This window comes from Symphalangus syndactylus, chromosome 11 (assembly GCF_028878055.3).
Source record: "Symphalangus syndactylus isolate Jambi chromosome 11, NHGRI_mSymSyn1-v2.1_pri, whole genome shotgun sequence".
Classification (NCBI taxonomy): Eukaryota; Metazoa; Chordata; class Mammalia; order Primates; family Hylobatidae; genus Symphalangus; species Symphalangus syndactylus.
In genome coordinates, this window is record NC_072433.2 from 64,558,359 (window position 1) to 64,584,713 (window position 26,355).

The following is a 26,355-nucleotide window of genomic DNA, read 5'->3' on the forward strand; positions in this document are numbered from 1 at the left end:
CTCTCCCTAACAATAGAAAAAGAATATATAGGGCTCCTCAAATGGCCTTGCCTGAAAAACTAGAGAGTAGAGGCGGAAAGCATTCTGTGATATTTTGGTCCAGCCTCGCTCCCATAGCTACTCATCTTTGCCATTCTTCTTTGAAAGTATGCGAATTCCAAGGCAAGAACTTTAAGAAAAATCCTGTTGGAATTTTGAGAATTTCCTGAGGATTCTAAAAGGTACCTGTGAGGCCAAGAGAGTATCTTCATCTGTTTTCTTTATTTTTAAAGATATTTTTGAGCCTCACTTTTTGTAGGTGAAGGTTATGTGGAAGGAAGACAGTAGGGGAGATAGGAGTAAATAATTCGAAATATACTTATGTGCCTCAGTGCCCATAAATAAGCCCTCCTTTCTTTTCACTTAATGACTATCTAACGTTCTGTACTGGCAAATAGCTTTCCCTGCATATGTTGTTCAGTAAGTAAGAAATATACAAGACTGGAAACTGCTTTTTTAAGAGTATATACAGATAGGGAACTTTTTTGCTATAATTTTATAATGTAAAAGCTCCTCATGGTTTTTCAGCTCCTTGCCCTTGTTCTTGTTCTTGGTGAATTTGTATTGCTAGAAGTGTATATAATTTATCACACTGTGAATGTTTAGCCAGTCTCCAAGCTGAACTTATGCTGTTATTAAAGATAGGTATGTGAGGTGGGTGGATCATGAGGTCAAGAGATTGAGACCATCCTGGCCAACATGGTGAAACCCCATTTCTACTAAAAATACAAAAATTACGTGGGTGTGGTGGTGCATGCCTGTAGTCCCAGCTACTCGGGAGGTTGAGGCAGTAGAATCAATCTCTTGAACCTGGGAGAGGTGGAGGTTGGAGTGAGCTGAGATCGCGCCACTTTACTCCAGCCTGGGTGACAGAGCGAGACTCCGTCTCAAAAAAAAAAAAAAAAAAAAAAAGAAAAGGTGTGTGAGATGCACTCATATTTTATAAAATAACAGAAGAGCATATGAATTTGCCTCATGTTGCTCTGAGGTAGAAAGAAAAGTGAGAGTGTGTTAGAAACCAAGGGAAAAAAACAGAAAATAATTATTTACTTTTTCTAAGGCTAAAATAATAGATTTGACCATTGTATAACACGGTGACTATTGTTAATAACAATGTGTTGTATTATTGAAAACTGCTGAGAGCAAATTTTAAGTTTCTTACCACAGAAAAATAAGTATTTGAGGTAATGTACATGTTAATTAGCTCAATTTAACCACTCTACATTGTGTACATATTTCAAAACTTCATGTTATATATGATAAAAATACATCATTTTTGTTAAAAAATAGATTTGTTCATTTATTATAAGGTATATCAACTATCAATGTGCAATAAATAATAAGACTTATGCCAGGCAAGTTAAAATTTTGGAATAAGATAGTTACAGTTAATTTGTACTTTAAACTTTTATGTATTATCAAGCTGAATCTGAAGTACTAAATTTTAGCAAAACTACAATTTTGCTACATATTGAGTACATTTGGATCTTTAAATTCATGTCGTAAGTAAAGCGAATTCTGTATTTTATTTGTGTTGACTTGCTAATTGATTATAAGTTTAAAAAGAAAATTTAGAATAGGTATTCTTCAGGCCTGCACTGTCCAGTAAAGTAGCCACCAGCTCCGCATTGCTGTTGAGCACTTGAAGTTTTGCTAGTCCAAACTCAAATGTGCTGTTAAGTGTAAAATACACTCTGGATTTTGCAGACTATGTAAACTATCTTATTAATAATTTTACTTTTTAAATGTGGCTACTAGAAAATGTAAAAGTACAAATATGGCTTGTGTTACATTTTTATTGGACACCATTGGTCTAGGCTGTCCCATCGTCCAGGCAGTATGTGATGAGGGCCTGGACTAGGAATGTTAAGACATTGAGAATAGAGAGACAGATTTGGATGTATTTTGAGAAAAGTCTGTAGCACTTCGTAATTTTATATATGGTTAAAGGGATCTCAGAGATAACTATAGGATTTTTAATTTGGATGATAAGAAGATGGTAATATCATTAACCAAGAAAGGAAATGTGAGAAGGAGAGGGGGAACAGATTGTAACCATTGTTATTTTACTGACATATATCTTCACGAATTCGTTGAAACTTGATGTAATGTTATAAGATAGTGATGTTTAAGAGTATTCTCCCCTCTTCCCACGTATCTACCCACCCTTCTCCAGGATTTGAACTCAGAGGATCAAAAAGCCTTCAGTGTTGAACATACAAGCTGCAATGAGGAAGAAAATTTTGCAAATATGAAAAAGAAGGCCAAAATAGGCATTCATCACAAAAATAGTCCCCCCAAAGTCACTGTTCCAACTAGTGGAAATACTATAGAGTCTCCTCTTCATGAAAACATCTCTAATTCAACATCGTTTAAAGACGAGAAAATCATGGAGTCTGATAGTGAACCAGAGGAAGGTGAAATTACAGACTCTCAGACTGAGGATAGTTATGACGAAGACATTACCAGTGAAGGCAACATAACTGCAGAAGATAGTGAGGATGAAGGTGAGTAAATAATCATTATTTAAGTAAATAGCCCAGTCTGGTAACTATAAAAGAGCAAAACCATTAAAAATGTTAGTGAGTTGTATATCTGCCAGAAAGTAAACATTATTTTAATGATGTTATTGAAAATTTTGTGGGTTGCCACTTGGTTATTCTTAGAGAGTAGGATGTGAATAAATGACTAATACTTAGACCTTCAGAAAGTTTCATTGTATTGAATGGCATAGTCAGTAGAGTACAAAACCAGGTTACCTGCATTCTAATCTTAAAATATAGATTAAGGCTGTTTTAGTGGGTTAGATATTTGTAGTCTACTTTTGTAATTGAGAGAGAAAAACAAGTTGTCTTTAAAAAGTATACATTGTGAATTCAGCTACATGTATATTATGGTAAATCTAATTTTTTTTTACTTGAATATATAAAGACATACTTTTGAAACACAGGATTTCATATTACAGTTGGCCTTCTGTATCCATGGGTTCTACTTTAGTGGATTCAAGCAACCTCAGATCAAAAATATTCAGGGAAAAAAATGGATAGCTACAACTGTACTGAACATGTACACACTTTTTTTCTTGTTATTATCCCCTAAATACAGTGTCATTATTTATATAGCATTTACATTGTATTAGGTATAAGTAATCTAGAGATGATTTAAGTTATACAGAAGGATGCACATAGGTTATATGCAAATACGATACCGTTTATATAAGGACTTGAACATCCATAGATTTTGGCATATGAGGAGGGATCTTGGAACTAATCCCCCACAGATACCGAGGGCCAGCTGTATAGTGTATGAGCTTATTTTGTTCTTTGGTTCTCAGTGGCATTTCTCTTGGTTTTTTTTTTTTTTTTTTTTTGAGACAGACTCTTGCTCTGTTGCCCAGGCTGGAGTGCAGTGGCACGATCTCGGCTTACTGTAACCTCCACCTCCCGGGTTCAAGTGATTCTCTTGCCTCAGCCTCCCAAGTTGCTGGGACTACAGGCGCATGCCACCACACATGCCCAGCTAATTTTTGTATTTTTAGTAGAGACAGGGTTTCACCGTGTTGGCCAGGGTGGTCTTGAACTCCTGACCTCAGGTGATCCGCCTGCCTCAGCCTCCCAAAGTACTGGGATTATAGGTGTGAGCCACTGTGCCTAGCCTTTTTTTTTTTTGATGGACTCAATTTTTGTGACTTAATATAAACATATTTGGGATTTTTTCAGATTCTGAAACCTTAAAAAAGAAAGAGTTGATTATTTTTGATAACTGTGGTAGATGCTAAATACACAGCAACCTTTATGTGGATCACTTTAATAACAGTGTTAAGCCTTACCCTTTGCTATGTATTATACAGCAGAATTTAAGAAGTTTGTTTTAGTCAGAATTAAGATTTTTGACCAACACATTTTTATTTTATGGGCGCCTCCTAGTTATCCCTGTGAAGTTCTTTTTCATAGTAGTTAAATTAATATTTACTCACTTCTTTCCTTGGCAGATGAAGACAAAATTTGGCCCCCATGTATTAGAGTAATTGTCATTAGATCACCTGTGTTGCAGATAGGATCACTCTTTATCATTACTGCTGTAAACCCTGCTACAATTGGAAGGTAAAATGGTTAATATTATTATATCATTCTTTCAGTTATTTCAGAAAGGCTTTATTAAGAGCATGTATTTTTGTTTGTTTGTTTATTTTTTGTTTTTGAGACAGAGTTGTTCTCTGTTGTCCAGGCTGGAGTGCAGTGGCACCATCTTGGCTCATTGCAACCTCCGCCTCCTGGGTTCAAGCAGTTCTCCTGCCTCAGCCTCCTGAGTAGCTGGGATTACAGGCGTGCACCACCACGCCCAGCTGATTTTTGTGTTTTTAGTAGAGACGGGCATTTCACCATATTGGCCAGACTGGTCTTGAACTCCTCAAGTGATCCACCCACCTCGGGCTCCCAAAGTGCTAGGATTACAGGCACATAAGCCACCACGCCTGGCCATTATGTTAAGCACTATTCTATGTGCTGTGGATACAAAGAGGACTAATGCAAAATGTCTACCCAAAGGAAGCACGGTCTGGGGGGAAAAAAAGACATGAGTAAATAATCACTGTGTGAAAGCACAGGAAATCTAGAGTAGCAGTAAGGAAACTGGATAATCCATGACCAGGAGATTTACTGTTGATAGACGTGTATTTTAACATTATCTGTTTTTTAAAATTTTTTCCATGTCACTTTATATAATATGCTTCAAAAATTATTAAAGACACTTTACTTAACTCTGCAGAGAAAAGGATATGGAACATACTCTCCGAATCCCTGAAGTTGGTGTCAGTAAGGTAAGCTCTTTGATTTCTCAAATATAGTCCCCTAGATGTAATTTTTTATATTATTATTACAGTAGAAAGCTTAGGGATTTTTCTCATTTAATAGGAAGGTTAATATGCAGTGTAGTAATGGTAATGAAGGCAGTGCAGATCTGTTTATTCCAGTGCTTGAGAAAATAAAAATTATCACAATTTGAGTAAACAAAATTATGTTTATTTTTAAGAATCTGGACAAGAGTAGAAAACATGAAGTCTTAAAGTAGTACCCATTTAATTAATATTTATTGAGTGAAATAAATAGGCTACATTTTATGACTGTTAAAAAATGAATCTTACCTGGCTTCTGGCTACTTTAGTAGGTGGTTACTTTGAGCCGGAGGATTTTACAACCCAAGAATATATCCTATACCACTCAGGGATCTTGTTTAAAACTTCTCCCAATTGAGCATCTAATGGTTTCAGGAAAAAGAACAATTGAGTTTTCAAAACGAATAGAACAGAATTGCAACTCAAGTTATAAGTAGAAAATAACTAAAGGTTTAGCTACTGAGATTCTTTATATATTTTTACTGTTTTTGTTTTTTTGTTTTGAGATAGGATTTCACTCTGTTACCCGGGCTGGAGTACAGTGATGTGATCACGACTCACTGCAGCCTCAACCTCCCGGGTTCAAGCAATCCTCCTGCCTCAGCCCCGCAGGTAGCTGAGACTACAGGCATACTCTACCATGCCCAGCTAATCTTTATGTATTTCATAGAGATGCGGTTTCGCCTGGCTGTTCGCTAGGCTGGTCTTGAACTCCTGGGCTCAAGTGATCCACTTGCCCCTGCCTCCCAAAGTGTTGGGATTACAGGCGTGAGCCACCAAGTCTGGCTGAGGCTCTTTATATTTCTCTTTCCTGTACTATGTTTTCTGTGTTTTCTCTCCTCTCTTATGGTTGTTATCTTTTTTCCTGTTTTGCTTTTCTCTTTTTTTGAGCTTCCATCGTTCCCATTTTGCTTTTATTTAATGGACTGTAATGTGGACCTAAAGTAGATTTTATGTGATTTTTGTCTTTTTGGAATATAATTTCTCATTTTTAATTTGAAAGTCCATTTACTTTCACTTTTTGGGGACTCATTCAGAAAGAGGAAAAAGTCCTCATAATTTTAATTCTACCAGATTGTGTTGCTTTTTTACTTTTTTACTATGACCATGAGTCTCCTCCCTCCAAAAAAATAAAACAACACCTAAACTGTAACTTAAATAGCAAAGAGATCTGAGATCCTTCCCCACCTCCAGTCTAAACCATAGATAGTTCTATGGTGGCTTTTTCTTTTTCTTTTTTTTTTTTTTTTTTTTTTATATAGAGACAGGGTCTTAACTGTGTTGCCCAGGCTGGAATGCAGTGGCACGCACCACAGCCCCGACACCTCCTGGGCTTAAGTGATCCTCCTGCCTCAGTTTCCTGAGTAGCTAGCACTATAGGTACACACTACCACACCAGGCTTCTGGTGGCATTTCTGTTTTTTCTTTCTTTTAAACTAACATCTGCTAGTGGGGTGGATAATTTGTTGGTGAAGTCAGTTTGGTAGCACATATAACATATATCCAAATAGATGAAAAACTTTTAAAAAAGAAGCTTAATGTTAGGGGAAAAAACAAGTATTTGACCACTAGATAGAAGACTTTCTGAGTTTAAAAAATGGTAAAAATTACAAAGGACAAAATAATCTTGCTCTTTATATGTTAAACCAATTTAGAAGGCAGACTCTGACAGGCACAACAAATGTGACGCAATATACATTATTTATTTTTGAAAAGTTCATGCAAATTTATGTTTTCAAACTCTACTGTGACACCAGTAGATAAGTGAGCAAAAGATACGTCAGGCAGTTCACAGTAAAGGAAATAACATGGTCAATATATGAAAAACCATTCAGTCTTTCTAGTAATCTAAGAAATACAGATGAAGCCAAGGTGTCAATTTTCATTCATCATTTATTAAATATCACTTCTATTGGGAATGTAATTTAGAACAGCTTTTTGGAATAGGGTTTGGCAGTACAGAAAGACTTACTCTAAACAATCCAGTTGGAAAAAAGTGCACAAAGGACATAAAAAGAAAATTTACAGAAGAGGAAACCCAAATGGCTAATAAATATTAAGAGTTTTGGGGGTTGGGCGTGGTGGCTTATGCTTGTAATCCCAGCACTTTGGGAGGCTGAGGCGGGCAGATCACAAGGTCAGGAGATCGAGACCATCCTAGCTAACACGGTGAAACCCCATCTTTACTAAAAATACAAAAAATTAGCTGGGTGTGGTGGCAGGCGCCTGTAGTCCCAGCTACTCGGGAGGCTGAGGCAGAAGAGTGGCGTGAACCCGGGAGGTGGAGCTTGCAGTGAGCCGAGATCATGCCACTGCACACTCCAGCCTGGGCGACAGAGCGAGATTCCATCTCAAAAAAAAAAAAAAAAAAAAAAAGAGTTTTGGTAGTAATCCGGGAAATGCAAGTTAAAATCACAATGATAAGGCAGTTTCACACCTCTTAGGCTAGCAAAAATTAAAAATTTTGGCAACATCAAGTTTTGGTTTAGTATACATAGAGCAGCAAGAATTCTCACAGACTGCTGGTGGGAATATGAATTGATACAACCACTTTGGAAAACAGTTATCTAGTAAAGTTGAAGATTTGCTTATATTATGATTTAGCAATTCCATTCCTAAGTGTGTACTCTAGAGAAACACTTACATTTTGTATACAAATAGATTGCAGGTACAAGAAGGTTTATAGTAATATTTTTAAAAATAGTAAAACCTTGGAAAAAAACCCCGAATGTCCGTTTTCAGAAGAATGGATGGATAGATTGTGGTATATCCACACGATGGATTAACATTCAGCAAAACGAATGAATGACAACTCTATAACTGTGTATAACAACTGGATGAACCTCATAACTTAAAGAAGCAAAATAAGAGGAATAGATAGGGTGCTATGGAACAAGGAGGGAAAGATTAGTCCTAACTATTGCAGATCTTGGAAACTTCTCTGAGAAGTTGGCCTTGAGTGTTTCAAATCACATTTTGTATTAAGAATTTTTGGCCAGGTGTGGTGGCTCATGCTTGTAATCCCAGCACTTTGGGAGGCTGAGGCGGGAGGATCACTTGAGCTCAGGAGTTTGAGACCGGCCTGGGCAACATGGTGAAACCCTGTCTCTACAAAAAATACAAAAATTAAGCAGGTATGGTGGCACACGCCTGTGGTCCCAGCTACTCAGGAAGCTGAGGTGGGAGGATTGCTTGAGCCCAGGAGGTCAAGGCTGCAGGAAGCTGTGATCACACCACTGCACTGTAGCCTGGGTGACAGAGCGAGACCCTGTCTCAAAAAAAAAAAAAGTTTTTAATGATATGGACAAATACTTATATTAGGTCAAAATTTTTCAAATTATAATCTCTAGTACAAAAGGAGAAGAGGTAGGACATATTCTAAATTTTTCATGGTAATTAAAGGTAGAGTTATAGATGACATTGTCTTCTATAGCCTCTTTCTACCAGAAGCATATAATAGTTTGTGTTTCTAAAAAAGTATTAAGTATAATAAAATTTAAATTATCAAAGACTCAAGTTAACATCATCATATCATACAGAAATTGTCCATAGTTTTGAAAAGTGTAATAATTAATAATTGCTTGATTTCACTTTCTAAGTTTCATGCAGAAATTTATTTTGACCATGACTTACAAAGTTATGTCCTTGTGGATCAAGGCAGTCAAAATGGCACAATTGTTAATGGAAAACAGATTCTTCAGGTGAGTGTATATGTATTAATTTGTTACCTGCACATTATTTTTAAACTGAATTTTTTTTATTTCTGAAGGGCATAATCTTTATCATTTGGTTCAGTGTAGAGTTAAGCCCAAATGTATTGCTTGGGAAGGAATTTCCAGAAAGGCTGAAAAAAGTGTATAATCAGTGGGTACTTACTTGGCTGTTGAGTTTTGACTTCTAATTATGTACCTATGCCATATTTTCGGTTATGAATCCATTGTAAAGCTATTCAGAGTAAGTGTGTAAATGTTTCAATAGCAACTTTGAAGGTCCTCCCTTTTTTAATTGTCTTAATGGAAATGTTACTAAATTGAAAACTGTATTAAAGGCAAAAGCTATGTCTATTCAGTTAACACTTAACATCCTCAGCATGTAGCAAAGTATTTGGCATATAATAAGAAAATATAGGGGCTGGGCGTGATGGTTCACGCCTGTAATCCCAGCACTTTGGGAGCCCGAGGCCAGTGGATCATCTGAGGTTAGGAGTTCAAGACCAGCCTGGCCAACATGGTGAAACCCCATCTCTACTAAAAATACAAAAATTAGCTGGGCGTGGTGGTGTGTGCCTGTTATCCCAGCTACTTGGGATGCTGAGGCAGGAGAATCGTTTGCACTGGGGAGGTGGAGGTTGCAGTGAGCCAAGATCACGCGATTACACTCCTGCCTAGGCTACAGAGTGAGACTGTCTCAAAAAAAAAGAAAAAATATAGGAAGGCGGGAGGCCTTATTCTTAGTCTGTAAGAGTACAAATGGAAATAAAACTGAGTTATCAAGAGAGAAGAAAAGGGAGATGTGATCCATCTATCCCATTCTCTTAACATTTCATCTTTTTTTATTGTGATGATTATATGTTTTGGTAATAGACTGAAGTCTAGAATTGGATATTTCTGATTGGATAGGGAGATTGGTGGGTTTGACAAGTTGCTCAGTTCAGGTATCTTCATCTCCACTAGTAGTACTTTTTTTATGGGTCATTAAGTTGGGAAAGTGTGTGCATGTGTGTATGTGTATGTGTCTATTTCATTTATAGCTATTTTAAATATATTTTAAAAATTATAATCAGACATTACTTACAGTAGACGTAAGGTAACCATAAGTGATTGTTTTGATTTCTGTTTTGTAAAATGTTTCCCCTCTAGCCGAAAACTAAATGTGACCCTTATGTACTTGAGCATGGAGATGAAGTCAAAATTGGAGAAACTGTCTTATCCTTTCACATTCACCCTGGCAGTGATACCTGTGATGGCTGTGAACCAGGGCAGGTTAGAGCCCACCTTCGCCTTGATAAGAAAGATGAATCTTTTGGTATGTGAAACAGATCAAATGTGGCTGTGATAACATTTCTCTTTCGTTACCTAAATGTTCTAAAAAATATCAGTCAGCTACTGGCTACATGTCTAATTGATATGATACTGCATTGAGAAATACTTATACAAAGCTATCGATCTTGTATCCAGTTGATCTAATAATAGATTGAGATATATTTCAGTAAATATTACCAAGTGAGACTAAGAAATGACATATATTTGGAAGTTGAGACCTAGGCTAATAGATTATAATTGTAGTTGATTTTTCTGTGTAATAATTTAGCTTCATGATACGTAGCATTGGTCTGCTTTCTGACCAGGAAAGAGATTGATTAGCTCTCTTTCTGCTAATCCACTTTAGTAGGCTTTTGAGGCAGACTGTAGTGGTAGTCATATGTACTTAAGAGCAGTTGTAATTGAAAATTGTTAAGAGTGTAGATTTGAAGTATTCTCACCATACACAAAAAATGATAAGTACATGAAGTAATGGATATGTTAATGAGGTTGATTTAGCCAGTTCACAATGTATACATATATCAAAAATCATGTTGTATACCATATATACAATTTTTATCAATTAAAATAATTTAAAAAGTAATTATGACTTAATAAAGTAATAATTTAGTAAAGATTGGTTTCCTTTTGACATGTATGTATCGATGTAAAAAAAGTCATCCACAGTTGAACTCTGTCATATAATATTAACATAGGAAATAATAAGCCAAGGCATGAGGGTTATTGATTGATATGTTTTCTGTCCTATTGATAGCTCATGCTGTATATTGTCTATGTACCATTATTTTGTATTATTGTAGCACTGTAGGATATTACTGTTGTGCTTTCAGCCCACTCGTCTAAAGCTCTTAAAATTAAAATAGATGCTTTGAACTAGTAAGAGGTCATCTTTTTTGACATAAATTTTCCCCCTAAATGCCAAGTATGCATGTTCATTGTTTATTTTTTGTTTTCTGATACTAATTTGAAAATGAATATGTTGCATTACACAATAACATGAATTTTGGTTTCTCTGGCTTTTATTTTGCATATGGCTATGTTCCTTTGCAAAATTTACTTAATATTTCTGCATTTGAGATTCTATTACAATAATATTGAAAAATCGAGATGTTCATTGTTCATTTTGGTATCTGTACTATAAGATTCCTATTATCTGTAGTCTTTGCTTTACTTCTCAAGTAGGTTTAGTTACCAAAATGCTGAAAGGACATCATCACAACCCAATATCCTTTATATTAATGTTTATTTCAACTTCTGGTTAATTGGAATGGGTTACCAATGGGTTATATTAGTTTTTTATTAATTAAATAACATTAGTTTTAATTTTCTACAAAATCAGATTTAGTGGCTTTTTTTTAATCAAACTTTTTTTCTTTCAGTTGGTCCAACACTAAGTAAGGAGGAAAAAGAGTTGGAAAGAAGAAAAGAATTAAAGAAAATACGAGTAAAATATGGTTTACAGGTGAGGATGTTGAATATTGTTTCATTTGTTAAGCTCTATATCCGGTTATGAGTAAAAACGTCTTTAAATATGCTCAGTACATTTTATATGTAAATAGTTGTGTAGTATGATTTTGTGATTTCTATTAGTTTACTGCTCTGGTATTCATAACCTAAAAACTATTGAAGTTGGAGTAGAAAAATGATAATAGCCTACACTTGAATATACATTTCTGGTTTTCAGAAAACTTGCATTAAGATGTCTTGACGTAACTAGACATGGTAGTGTCTGTAGTTTGTAGTCCCTGGTACTTGGGAGGCTGAGGCAAGAAGATCGCTTTAGATCAGGAGTTCAAGGCTGCAGTGAGCTGTGATCACACTTATGAATAGGCTCTGCACTCCAGCCTGGGCAATATAGCGAGATCTTATCTCTACAAAAAAGATGCAATTGATTGAACAGCATGGTTGGAGAACTAATATGACCTGATGTAAAGACTTATTATAATTAAACTACAGTAATTAAGGTAGTATCATATTGGCATAAAGATAAATGGATGGAACAAAATAATAGTCCAGAAGTAGATCCATATATATGTGTGGACAATTAATTTTTGATAAAGGTGTGATGGCAGTTTGGTGGAGAAAGAGTGGTCTTTTTTTTTTTTTTTTTTTTTTTTTTTGAGACAGAGTCTTACTCTGTCACCCAGGCTGGGGTGCAGTGGCACAATCTCAGCTCACTGCTACCTCTGTCTCCTGGGTTCAAGTAATTCTCCTGCCTCAGCCTCCCGAGTAGCTGTGATTGCAGGTGCCCGCCACCACGCCCGGCTAATTTTTGTATTTTTAGTAGAGACAAGGTTCACAGCGTTTGCCAGGCTGGTCTCGAACTCCTGACCTCAGGTGATCTGCCCACCTTCGCCTCCCAAAGTGCTGGGATTACAGGTGCGAGCCACTGTGCCCGGCTAAGAGTGGTCTTTTTCAACAAATGGTGGTAGAATAATTGGATGGCCTTACCGAAAAAAAAAAAAAAAACCACAGACAAAAAGAATGTTGATCCGTACCTTGAACCATCTATAAAAATGATCCAAAAGTGGATCATAGATATAAAAGTAAAACCTAGGCCGGGCGCGGTGGCTCACGCCTGTAATCCCAGCACTTTGGGAGGCCGAGGCGGGCGGATCACGAGGTCAGGAGATCGAGACCATCCTGGCTGACACGGTGAAACCCCGTCTCTACTAAAAATACAAAAAAAAAATTAGCCGGTTGAGGTGGCGGGCGCCTATAGTCCCAGCTACGCGGGAGGCTGAGGCAGGAGAATGGCGTGAACCCTGGGGGGCGGAGCTTGCAGTGAGCCGAGATCGTGCCACTGCACTCCAGCCTGGGTGACAGCGAGACTCTGTTTCAAAAAATAAATAAATAAATAAAAGTAAAACCTAAAACTTTAAAACTTCTAGAAACTTTTTTTTTAAAAGGCAAAGATTCTAACACCAAAAGCAGAATCCTTAAGAACAAATTGATAATCTGTATTTCTTCAAAATTAAAAATTCATGTTTTTCCAAAGACACTATTAAGAGAATGAAAAGACAAGCCACAGACTGGAGAAAATATTTGCAAATCATGTATCTGGTCAGAGACTTCTATATCTAGAATATACAAGAAACTTTCAAAACTTAATAATAAGAAAACAACTCAGTTAAAAAATGGGCCAAAGATTTGAATAGATACTTCACCAAAGAAGATATGCTGATGGCAAATAAACACCCGAAAAAATGTTCAGTATCATCAGTGTTTAAGGAAATGCAAATTAAAACCACAATGAGATACCACTACACATCTATTAGAATGCCTAAAATTTTCAAAACTGACTATAACAGGTATTGGAAGGGTTGTGGAGGAACTAGAAATCTCATGCACTGCTGGTGGGAATGTAAAATGGTGCGGTTGCTTTGGTAGTTTCTTAAAAAGTTAAATATACACCTATTTTACAATTCAGCCATTCTACTCTGAGACATTTACCCAAGATAAATGCAAGCATATGTGCATAAAAAGACCAGTAAACAAATGTTCATTGCATTTTTTTTTTTTAATAACCAAAAACTGAGAAAAACTCAAATGTCCATCATATATGGATAAGCAAACTATGGTGTATCTGTATGGTGAAAATACTACTTAGCAATAAAAAAGCAGGAACTAGTAATATAGGCCACAACCTGGATGAATCTCAAAATAGTTATGTTGAGTGAAGCCAAATAAAACACGTATATGTGCTTCCACTTGTGGAACAGTTTCACTATTCACTGGTTTCCAACTTGTCTGAGGTCTGTGAGACAGAACACACTCTCATACAAGTTACATGAAGCAAACTTACTACTTACAAATAGTGAGCAAGAGATGACAGAAGCCTAGGATTTATTGTGAAACCACCCCCCAAAGCTCAGAAAGCTGTCTTCTGGGTGAATGGAGTCTCAACTGTGTGTGCCCTACTCGCACAGCAGTTGAGGGACTGTGGAAAGCATTCCACATTGGGTTATGTACCTTAGGGTCATTTGACTCACTGGGCTAAAATGTTGAAGGACATCCTGTTTCCAAGTGGGGACTGGAACAGAGCCTGGACTGTTGTAGCCAATCCCTCCTTACCTCAGGATGTTGTTGCATTCCCAGCACATTCTGGTTGGTGTTGAGAACTACAAACAAGAAAGTGGGAAGAACTGTTCTGCACCATTTATGTAAACTTCTAGGAAAGCAAACTAATGTATTGTGACAGAAGGAAGACGAGTGATTGCTTAGACACAAGGGAGGAATGCTACACAGGGAAGGTCTGGAGAGTTGGATTACAAAGAGAGACAAGGACACTTTTGGGAGAGATGGATATGTTTATTATCTTGCTTATGGTGATAGTTTCATAGGTCCATAAATCTCAAAAGCATTTCATTGTACACTAGGTATGTATGATTTATTTATATTAATTATACCTCAATAAAGTTGTTTTTTAAAAAAGTTATCACTTAATCCTGTAAATAGACCAGGAAGGCAATTAATTAATATTTCTAGTTTACTTTTGAGAAACTAAAGCTTAGTAGCCCAGCTATTAAATTGTAGAGCTAGATATAGAATCTAGGTCTTAAGTATATTTGTGCTAAATTTTTACACTTCATGAAGATGTGGAAAAAGAAGTTGCTGCCAAAATAACATATTTTTCCGTCAAATTGTATTTTTTGTTGTTGTTATTGCTGTTTTACTAAGGTAGAGAAATCATAGAAAAAAACAAGATAGGCCAATTTGGGGAGAAAATAGAAGACATTTAAGGAGAGAATAAAATTGTTTTCTCAAAAATTTTAGCTCAATTTCTTTATTGTCTTCTGGAGGAAAAACTTACTAGGATAGATAGTTCTGTATTTTTCTTCTCTTTTTAAAAGCAAAATTAATTAAAAGCTTCTGTCGTACCTTCCTTGAGTTGCTCTCCAGTCCCTAGCATCTCTCTGGATGAGTATCATACTTTTTATATAAAGATCGGCAAGTTATAACAAAGGGAAAGGGAAGGCTTCTATGAATGCTGAATTGACTACCCTTTCTTTGTGCCACCACTACACCTTGTGTATACCTTTATTGAACCACTCATACTGTAACAGGCCAAAGATTATGCGTGTCTTCCCTCTGGCATCCCATTACCTAGCATGGAGCTTGACATACTCTTTATCTAGTGAATGTTTGTTAAGTGACTAATTAGTCACTTAAATGGAGCTTTATTGAAGCAAAAAACTATTATTGCCGGGGTAAATGGGTTTTTTAAAAGTCTCTACATTTCTCCCTTCCAAGAAACAGTATCAGATTACTATAGGTCCCTTGGAACTTTCAGTTCCTTAGAGAAAAGGGGAGATAGATTTTTTTTCCCGCAAACCCCAGGGATTCTGTATTTTTCTTTGAATACTATAGTTCATATGACAAGATGAGAACACAGCATTAAGTCAGAATATACTGTATTTTCACCATATCATCTTATGTATATGTATGTTATGGCATAACTTGAAATATAAACATTTTAAAGGGAATAGAATAAAAGTAGCATATCTAATATGACAATTTCTTCATATCTTTTTTTATAACTTTAATATAAATCAAGTAGAGATGGGGGTCTTGCTATATTGCTCACACTGGTCTCAAACTCCTGACCTCTAGCTATCCTCTTGCCTCAGCTTCCCAAATGCTAGGATTACAGGCACGATGCCTAGGATTACAGGCACCCAGCAATTTCTTCATATCATAGCTTGTTTTATTTCATTATTTATAGAGGCCACATTGAACCATATTTGTTAAGTAAGGCACATGTACAGAAATTCTGTTTTATTTATCAGCTTTCTTTTCCTGAATGAATATTTTGTGTTTATTAAGAATACAGAATACGAAGATGAAAAGACATTGAAGAATCCAAAATACAAAGATAGAGCTGGAAAACGTAGGGAGCAGATTGGAAGTGAAGGAACTTTCCAAAGAGATGATGCTCCTGCATCTGTTCATTCGTAAGTTTTGAATTACAGTGGCTCGAAACATTGTTTGTTCATAATAACATTCATAGGGTGGTCTGATGTTCGGGGCTATATATCCTGATAGGTGGCCTATTTATTTGTTTATTTATGAGATGGAGTCTTGCTCCGTCACCCAGGCTGGAGTGCAGTCGTGTGATTTCGGCTCACTGCAACCTCCGTCTCCCGGGTTCAAGCGATTCTCCTGCCTCAGCTTCCTGAGTAGCTGGGATTACAGATGCGTGCCATCATGCCCAGCTAATTTTTGTGTTTTTAGTAGAGGTGGGGTTTCACATGTTGTTGGCCAGGCTGGTCTTGAACTCCTGACCTCATGATCTGCCCGCCTTGGCCTCCCAAAGTGTTGGGATTACAAGCGTGAGCTACCATGTCTGGCCGATAAGTGGCCTTAAAATTAACGCTTTAACAACAAAATGGAGACACTAAGTCTATTTATACTTTCCACTAATCTTAGAATTCTATTATCCCCTAAAAAATTGCTGAGCAAATACATGAGCACCTGTACTTAAACACACGTATATGTATGTTAACAGTCTAGCCACACAGTTGAGTGTATATACTTTTATATGCTAGATACCTAGAAGCCTAGACCGGTAAGAACTTGGTATGGACTGGTATTTTTTAATAATTATTTTAATACTCAAATACTTTTGTTCTTAACCCTGAAATATAATTTTTCTTATTTATTTTTCTCTGATTCAGTTTTCTCTTGGCAAAGTAGTTTGGATAAAAATGAAAAAGGTGATTTTTGAGGTTTGTAATACGACCATATTTCTGCATAATCAAATATTAGCTACATTTTTTCCTCAGAATATAAATTTTGAGTTTAGTTAAAATTTAAATTTTTCATGTAGAACTGATAACTAATTATAAAGTTTTGATTCAATATCATATTGCATTGACTCTTAAGAGTTTTATGGTTACAAATGGCAACATTTTTTTCTTAATGGTACATAAAATAATGGTGTACCTCAGAGTTGATGGAGTTTGATCCATTACCAACATTTTATTTGATGAAATATAGGATTACAAAGTAGGTACACTAAGCAACATGACACTTTTTTTTTAAGTTTAATATTTAAAATATAATCTTGGAGAATATAAAGAGTGCATTCAAATTAAATAAGACAAATTTAAAATAAAACACATTGGTTTGACATTGCTTGGTTATTAACTGAAGGGCTAACAGCATATTTTGTGGAACTGAAAAGATGTAATAGAACATAAAATACTCTTAAATTAGCAGAGTATAGAATCATAGGACAAAATGCAAACACTGATTAAGAAGTTTTATTTCATTTGAACTTTTTAATATATAACATGTACAGAAAATTACACAAATTATAAGTATATAGCTCAATGATACATCATAAGATTAACATATTGCAGAATACACATTTCTTGGACAAGAAATAGAAAATTATCAGTAACCCCAGAAGCTTATTCTCCCTGTGCCCCGCCTAATCACTGTCCTGCTCTCTTCCCGAAAAGTAATCACCATCCTTACAGCAATAGATTAATTTCACTTATTTTAAAATTTTAAAGAAATGGAACAATTCAATATTTATTTTGTGTCTATATTCTTTTTGTTCCACGTTATTTTGTTAGGTATGGTTTATTTTTATTGCTGAATAATATTCTACTGTATGACTATACCACAATTTATCCATTTTAATCATTGCCAGACATCTGGATCATTTCTGATTTGTTGCTATTAGATTTGCTGGAAGAACATTGTTGTGTCTTTTGGTGCACATGCACATGCTTTTCTAAGTAGGATTTATGTGTCTTCAACTTTGTTAGGTAATGCCAAGTGGTTTTCTAAAGTAGTTGTACCAATTATTTGTAATTCATGAATTTATTATAAATGTGACCTAAAAGATCTTTTATAAATCAACTATCATTTTAATATTCCTTAAAGTGAAATTACTGATAGCAACAAAGGTCGGAAGATGTTGGAGAAGATGGGTTGGAAGAAAGGAGAGGGCCTGGGGAAGGATGGTGGAGGAATGAAAACCCCGGTAAGACTTGCATTTTCTTTTATTCATTTATTCCTAGAGCAGACATTTACTGTGTACATTAATGTGTCAAACGTTGCCTTAAGTGCTAAGAATATAGTAGAAAGCAAAAGGAGACATGATTACTGCCTTTGTGGCATTCACAATTACCAAATATATACATGTGCTTTGTTGTGTGTTTTATATTTTTAGAAATCCTCTTTTTCAGTTTTTTTTCCTACATTAAAGCTAGGGTAAGAAGTGTAGTTTCCTGAGCCAAAGGTTCTTCTGTGTTTTGAGTCATTTTTAATAACTATCATACTGTGCCTGGTACTGAGCACTCAAGAACAATCACGTGTTAGTTTACAAACAGGTGGATTGTCTATGAGCTGAAAAATCTGTTTGGTTCAAGAATCAGAGCATGTAACATGAAATATAGAGAATAATGTCTGGAAGACGACATAGTGGTTTAATTAATGGTCCCATGGTTCATAGGAGGTTTGGGTTATCTTTCACACAAACCTTAATAAGTAACCTGACTGTAGAACTTTCTGGATAATGACTTAGTACCTAAAGAAATAATAGATGGATCAGTGTGAGTATATACCCGCTTTCTCATTTTTTTTGAGGTACAGTGGAAAGAACAAGGATTTTGTAGTCAGACCTAGGTTAGAATGTGTGCTCTATCATTTACTAGCTATGTGGCTTTGGGCAAGTTTGGACTTTAGTTTTCTTATGAAAAAATGGGGATAAGAACTCTTTTTCAGGGTTGTCTTGAAGATAAAGCCCCTAAGCATTGTACCTTATATTAGGCACTCAGTAAATGGTAGCTTTGAATGTTCTTAAAATATTGAGAAGTGCTCCCCTCCTGTTATGAAAACAATCGAATTCTTTTTATGGTTATTAATGTTTAACCTGCTTGTTCCTTACTTAGGTAAGGATAGGACAGTGGGTTTAAACATATCCATTGCCTTTTTTTCTGGTTAGGGTGGAATGACATACTCAGCAGCATCTAAATGAAATTTGGTGATTGCTAGTTAAGGAGCACTCTATTTTCTGTAAAGTAGGCTGTACTTATTGACAAGGCAAGACAACATAGAAAAATGAGTGTAAGTTCCATGTATAAAGGTATATATATTCCTGTATGTATTTGATGCATTTGACAGGTTTTTCTTTTGCATCAATCTTTAATAAATCAAAAAATTATAGAGTCCTAAGTTGGACACAGCAGATTTCAATGTGTTTAGACTCTAAAATAAGTCCTCTGCTCAACTTTTGGTAACAGATCCAGCTTCAGCTTCGGCGAACACATGCAGGCTTGGGGACAGGCACACCATCCTCAATTGAAGATGTTCACCTCCAAAACAAGAACAAAAAAAACTGGGACAAAGCACGAGAGCGGTTTACTGAAAACTTCCCAGAAACTAAGCCTCAAAAAGATGACCCAGGGACCATTCCTTGGGTAAAAGGGACTTTAGAGTGAAGGTTAATCATAGAAGAAAACTCTAGTTTTTTTAAAAATAGAATTTGGAAACTTATTTTTTCTCCCCAAAAGAATCAGCAGCACGGGGGAACTATGTCACAGTTTACCTCTTCCTGATTCAGAAATGTGTATGGTTTGCAGCTTTTAAAAACCATTTTTTTAAAACTAATAAATAGTGACTGAACCAATTTATGCAGTAAATAGACTAAAGTTCGCAGGGCACGGATGAGTTTATCAAACATCGTTATCTTGTCATTTACAACATCCATATAAGCAACTAGCCATATAAGCAAAATTCATAGAACTACTAATGACTTAAGTGTACATCTGTTCTTGTCTCCATATATTCATGTAAGATGCACAACAAAAGAAACATCAGAAGTTTATAAAAATAAATCTGACTATATGCATCCTCATTTATTCCCTTTAGAACCTAGATAAAAAATGTTGAGAAAACATGGGTAGTGGCGCATACATTTTGTTATCCTTGAAATAGCCTAAGTAATATTATTGAAGAACTAATGAACAGGTAACATGCTGTAGAAAATTAGTCTTTCAGTGTTTTCTTCTGTGAAGAATCTGTTGCTATGTACTATATATTCAGCATTTATATTTGGTTTGTTTCATAGCTAATGAGATATTTAGATATGAACAACTGAATACATATTGAAATAGTGTGCTGGCTTTTGTAGTTTTGATAAAGACCATTGCAGGCAATGGAATTGTGCCAGAGAAATCTGATTTCTAGTACAAAAGGAATACTTAGCCAGGGCCTCAAGCTCAAGATACTTATTGAAAACGTCCTCAATTGCAATAAAAACATTATAACATGAAAAAGAGTGATTTTTTGAACCGGTGATTTAAATGTATTGATCTGCTTTGAATTTTCAAGCAGCCAGAATTTTCTAGTTTAAATTGGCAGAGTTATAACAGAGGAGAGCCTCAAATATTAGACAATTGCAGTGCGGCTTTCTGGGCACAGGTGTCACTGTTCTGCCACCTATCACTATTCTTTTCTGTTCAGTTTTTCTCTCAGGTGTTTGCTGGGAAATCAACACTGGAACTGACCCTTTTCTGGCAGTGAATGTAAGCTCTAGCTCCCCCATCTACTATAAAGAAATGTCTTCAAGATGTAGAAATAAGGAATATTCTGAAAATAAAAATTATACAGTAGTAAAGATAATTCAGAAAGAAAAAGCTACCTGTTAGAATTTCCAGTCTAAATGACACAGGGTAGTTACAGAGAAAAGGTGATGGAGAAGGAGAAACTATGACTAAAGATGAGAGGTACGAACAAGTTGTCAAGTTCCTATGGGCTTAAGCTAGGACAATCAGGCCCTAAACTCCAAATTTGGAAAAAATATCTCTTTGCATTCTTCTTGGCCACCTGCATAGTCTGACACATACGTATGTACAATTAGACTTGCAGGCTGCAGGAGTGCCCTGCATTGTTTTCTTTTAATTAGAAATAAAAAGTATTAGTCTAAATGTGGTTCTGGTGCTGGTGCCTTGTATATACGTAACAATATAGGACCCGTCCAAATAGGTTTTGCTTCTGGTGAATCTTGGTCATTAGGTTAGTATATGACTGTCTATAATATTTTCTATTTGTATTATTATATTGGGGAAAACATTTTTTATCATTTTCTATTAAGAAAATGGAAAACTTAAATATGGTGTTAAAAATGGAAATATATGTGATATTTGCATTATTAAACCCCTTTGCAGATCTAAAGTCTCAGGGTTCCACTATTAGTGGTTAAAGTACTGAATAATGTCTGGGTCTATTTCCATCTGTAAAATAAGAATATTTGTCTCACGTGTCTGTCATGAATAGCAAATGAGAAAATGTATATAAAAGCACTTTGTAAATTGTAAAAGTAGTACAGATGTGAGCTTCTATTTGTTTAGAAGCATAAGTGTGAATTATATACAGTTTGAATTTTGCATAAATTTTTTGTGTCTAATTTTAAATATTTAATCACACTATACATTTTCTGAGTAGCTTTTAAGTATGTATTTTAAGTGGAGCTTCAAGTTCTGAATTTTAAGAAATCTAACATCTAATATTTTTGCCAGAACATAAGAAGCTGGCAAAGTTGAGAACAGAAGAAACTTTCAACATTAGAGTAAAATAGAAATTTTTTCCAGTATTAAATAGAGGAAGCACTCTTATCCTCAAAAAGAGGAACTTTTTTCTGCTTTTGAAACAAGTGTTACTTCTGATGTGTCATTTTTATCCTGCATTTATAGAACGTAATGGTTTACGCAAATCAAAAGCCTTCTGACTTTTCATAGAATATTTTTTATTTTTTATGATTTTTATTTTTATTTATTTATTTTTTGAGACAGAGTCTTGCTCTGTTGCCCAGACTAGAATGCAGTGGTGCAGTCTCAGCTCACTGCAACCTCAACCTCCTGGGTTCAAGCGATTTTCGTGCCTCAGCCTCCCAAGTAGCTGGATTACAGGTGCATGCCAACATGCCTGGCTAATGTTTGTATTTTTAGTAGAGATGGGGTTTCACCATGTTGGCCAGGCTAGACTCCAACTCCTGACCTCAGGTGATCTGCCTGCCTCAGCCTCCCAAAGTGCTGGGATTACAGGCATGCGTGAGCCACCCTGCCTGTCCAAAAGATTATTTCTTAATTTGACATATTTTTAAAGAGCAGGCAAAGAAGATAGAAATCTCAAACAAGGGAAAGCAAGAGACGTTGGAGATTGCATACAAAGGCCATTCTGTAAAGCTGCAGGACAGAGGGATGTCCTTGGCAGGGAGCCAGAAAGCACTTGAGGACCCAAAACTCAAAGGCAGTCTCAGGAACAGTTGAAAGTATTTTCCCCACCGTCTTGTTCTAAGTGTGCTGCTTTTAGTAGGGCATAACTTATATTTCTGCTCTGAATCTTTGATTCAAACATTTCGTTTTACTTTTTCAGCCTTTAAAGTGGAAATGCATTTTGATTCTTTAAAATGAGGCAGTGGTTACTTATATTTCTGTGTGTTTCAGGGCCCAGGCTGTCTCTTCTGCTTTTCTGTTTTACTAATCTTAGTGTTTGCTTATGGCCTTGTAGTTGCAAAATGGCTTTTGAAACTTCAGACATCATATTCATACCTAAAGCAAGAAGAAAGAGGAAAGAGCCGAGTGTAGTGTTAATTTTCTTTTTTTAGGAAAACAACAGCTTACTCAGAAACTGACTTCTTAGGGTCATTAGCCAGAACCAGATAACATGGCTACCCATAGAAGAGATGCTATAAAAGTGGGTAACAAGATGGTCACATTTGGCTTAAGCCAGTCATGAACCATCACCTGCAGCTGAGAATGTTGCCATTGGAATGAAATAGGTTCAGTGAACCAAGCAGAAGGGGGCAGTGGATGTTGAATGGGCAGGTAGGTAACTGCCAGATAACGTACCTGTCCATCAGTGGGGACTACAGGGTTGCTTAAATTTTGATGCATCCCTACTATGTAATACTTTCTAGCCATTCAAATGAATGACAGAACTGTGTATACCCTAGTATAGAAGAATATCTCACAAAGCAGATTGTAGCAAAGTATATAAGGCATAATCCCATTTTTATTTTTAAATTACAAAGGTATGTAGTGAGTTGCTAATTACCTAGAGTGAGCAAACTTTCACATTTTATTATTTCTATACTTGAACTTTAAAAAAGTAAACAGGTGTGTGGTTAATGTGTATGTATATACGCATCTGTGGTAAGAATTTATCCAGAAGTGGGTAAATTTGTGGTTAAGCCTTCATGGCTCAAACCCAGGCATTTTTCTCACATATATACCCAGTTTAACTTACCATCTATAAACTCATGACTTCTAGGCTGTCTTAGGATATTGATTCTGAGCTTATGACTTATATATCCACCTCAGAGTCACTTTAAATGCAACTCCAAGACTAACTCCATAATCTTCTCCAAACCTAGTCTCTTCTAGTTTACTCTCTCCGGCTGGTAACACCATCCATCCAGTTGTGTGAGCCAGAAGCCTGAGTCAGCCTCTGTTTCACAACCACCAGCTTTTCTCCCCTTTGTTTCCAATATATTAAATCAGTTCACTGTTACCACTCACCAAAATTATTCTGAGGGCTTCCTAACTGGTCTTCCTGCAGGCGTTCTTTCCTCCATCTTCCACACTGCAGACAACTTCCATCTCGTCTCCTGTTTGGCTTCCCATTACTTTGAGGCCATAAAACAAACTCCAGGCCCATAAAACCCTAAAGGATCTGGCCACTGCCAGCTTTCCTGGTCTCATCTTGTGTCACTTTCCTACTTGTTCTCTGGGCCCTAGCATGCTGGCCCCTTTTTCAGTTTGTCAAACACAGCTGCCTTCTCTCATCACAGAGCCTCTTAACATTGTATTGTATGTGGAATGCTCTTCCTCCCCCATTTTACATAGTTAATTCTCACACAGTCTTTAGGTCTCTGCTCATTGAATCTTCAGGGATGCCTCCTTTGAAGCCCTGGACTAGATTAATTGCCTTTGATACGTATTTTGAAAAACCATTTCTTTATTTAGACCACTTAGCTTGGTTCACAGTTACATATTAGTGTGGTTAGTGTAATATTTCTGTTTCTCTAGATTGTTAAGTGCCATGTGAGGAGGACCTTGGGTATGCTTACTATTGCATCCCTAGAGCCTAGCATCACATCTGGTTTATACAGCCATAGGCACTGAAGCAAACAATGGGTAACTGCAAGTGGCTTGATGGAGTTTTAGCAAGCTGTGACTGAAGAAACATGGGAACTGAGGCTACATAGAGGATCTACAACAATGGCTTTCAAACTATTTTGATGATGATCTACAGTATGAATACAATTTGTATTACAATTCAGTACACGAGCATGTTCATAGCATATGTAACATAGATTTTGTATACCAGTACTTTGCCATAAGCTCATGTAATACACTCTTGTTTTCCACGTCACTGATTGCATCCACTAGATTGCTTTCATAACGCACTAATGGGTTGTGTCCTACAATCAGATTTTCAAACCTTTTCAAAGAACCCATTGCATTGCCTTAGGAGCTGCAGCTGTGTGAGTCTATGTTTGTGTGATGAGGTGGGGAGAGTTTAGGATGCCAAACTGTGGTGACTCCAGTTCTCAGGCTTATTAACTACAATAGGTCTACATTCATCTGATTTGCAGTTCAAGCTTCCAGATAGGTTTGATTGCATAACAAAGAAGGGGTGAACAAAACCGAGCTTCTTACCTGTACCCAAAACCGCATATTGTGTTAAGAAATTTACACAGTTAAGAAATGAAGGATTTTATCTCTGAGACAATGAGGAATCCACTGAAGGATTTTAAGCAGGAAAGGAACCTCATTAGATTGCTTTATAGCAGAATAACTGTGGTTGATTGAAAGGAGGCAGAGTGGTGACCGGAAATCTTGAGAGTAGGTTGACCTCTTTGAGTTTGTTCAAATATTTATTGAGCACCCACCAAATGCTGTGCACATCTTGGAAGGCAGGAACCTTCTTCGTCTTATTCGCTGCTCAATCTTCAGCACCTAGCACAGGATTGGATGTTTGGGAGGTCCTCAATAAGCATTTCTTGGTGGAATGGATGGAATGCACATTTGGGTTGCGTCTGGCACTGTGCTAGGTGTGCTATGTACTTAACATACATTCTTTATTCTGGACACCATTTTATGAATTAGAAAACTGAGGCTTAAGAGGTTTTTATTTTGCTCAAAGTCAAAAAGCCGGTGTGACAGAAGTGGCAGGGCTGAGGTTTCTATCTTGATTCTTTCCATCCCACAGGGATGATTAAGAGCACAGGCTTAAGAGTCTGACTGACCTGAGTTTAAATTAAAATTCTACCACTTACAAGCTGAGTGACTTTTAAAAATTTATTTGAACCTCTCTACCCAGGTGTCTTCTATGGAGTTTGTAACCGCCCATCGGGTTTGCCTTGCCTGCTGCCCAGATAAAGCCTATTTTTCAAGACAGGGGAATTGCAATAGAGAAAGAATTTAATTCATGCAGAGCTGGCTAAGTGGGAGACGAGTTTTATTACTCAAATTGGTCTCCCTGAAAATGGAGACTGGGCTTTTTTTTTTTTTTTTAAGGATAATTTGTCAGATGGGGGCTAGGATAGTGGGGAGTACTGATGGGTTTGGTCAGAATTGAAATCATAGGGGGTCAAAGTAGGTTCTTCTTGCTGTCTTCTGTTCCTGGGTGAGCTAGGACTGGTTGAGCCAGATTATCAGTCTGGGTGGTTCCAGCTGGTGCATCAGAATGCAGGGTCTGAAAGATATCTCAACCACCAATCTTAGATTTTACAATAGTTATTTTATCCCTAGGAGCAATTGGAGAGGTTCAAATCTTAGGGCCTCTGGTTGCATAATTGCTAATCTTTCGGCTAATTTGTTAGTCCTACAAAGGCAGTCTGGTCCCCAAGCAAGAAGGGGGTTTGTTTCAGGAAAGGGTTGTTACCATCTTTGTTTTAAAGTTAAAATATAAACTAAGTTCCTCTAAAAGTTAGTTTGGTCTTTGCCCAGGAATGAACAAGGACAGCATGGAGGTCAGAAGCAAGATGGAGTCAGTTAGGTCAAATCTCTTTCACTATCATAATTTTTGCAAAGGTGGTTTCGAGTTTTGGTGAAGATTAAATGAGATAAGGTTTGTGTGGCACTGAGCACACTGGTGCATAATAAGCCTCCAAATATTAGTGATTATTAGCATTGTTATTATCCATGCTAGCAATACCAAGGACATGGTTGTAGGAGTAGAATCCCAGAGTAGAGATGGTGGTTATTGAAGTCAGGTAGGATGAGGAATGAGGCTAGCAAGTGGTGGATGGGTCATCCTCATTCCACAAGGCAGTAGGAGATAGGTGTGGACGAGAAGACTGAGTCAGGAGCTGGCTTTCTAAGTGAATATTGGAGAATGAGGAGGAGATTGGTAGAC

At 36.5% G+C, this 26,355-nt stretch overlaps 1 protein-coding gene across 1 annotated transcript in view; it reads left to right on the forward strand.

Moving 5' to 3' along the window:
• AGGF1 (angiogenic factor with G-patch and FHA domains 1) overlaps positions 1 to 20,918 on the forward strand; it is a 32,410-nt gene extending 11,492 nt beyond the window's left edge. Inside the window, exons 6-14 of the mRNA XM_055232608.2 lie at positions 2,216 to 2,546; positions 4,031 to 4,142; positions 4,807 to 4,858; positions 8,533 to 8,634; positions 9,793 to 9,958; positions 11,355 to 11,437; positions 15,802 to 15,929; positions 17,872 to 17,971; positions 19,233 to 20,918. Coding sequence (XP_055088583.1) covers positions 2,216 to 2,546; positions 4,031 to 4,142; positions 4,807 to 4,858; positions 8,533 to 8,634; positions 9,793 to 9,958; positions 11,355 to 11,437; positions 15,802 to 15,929; positions 17,872 to 17,971; positions 19,233 to 19,430 — 1,272 coding nt within the window. The 3' untranslated portion in view covers positions 19,431 to 20,918. The remainder of the gene's footprint in view (positions 1 to 2,215; positions 2,547 to 4,030; positions 4,143 to 4,806; positions 4,859 to 8,532; positions 8,635 to 9,792; positions 9,959 to 11,354; positions 11,438 to 15,801; positions 15,930 to 17,871; positions 17,972 to 19,232) is intronic.
• The last annotated feature ends 5,437 nt before the right edge of the window (positions 20,919 to 26,355 follow it).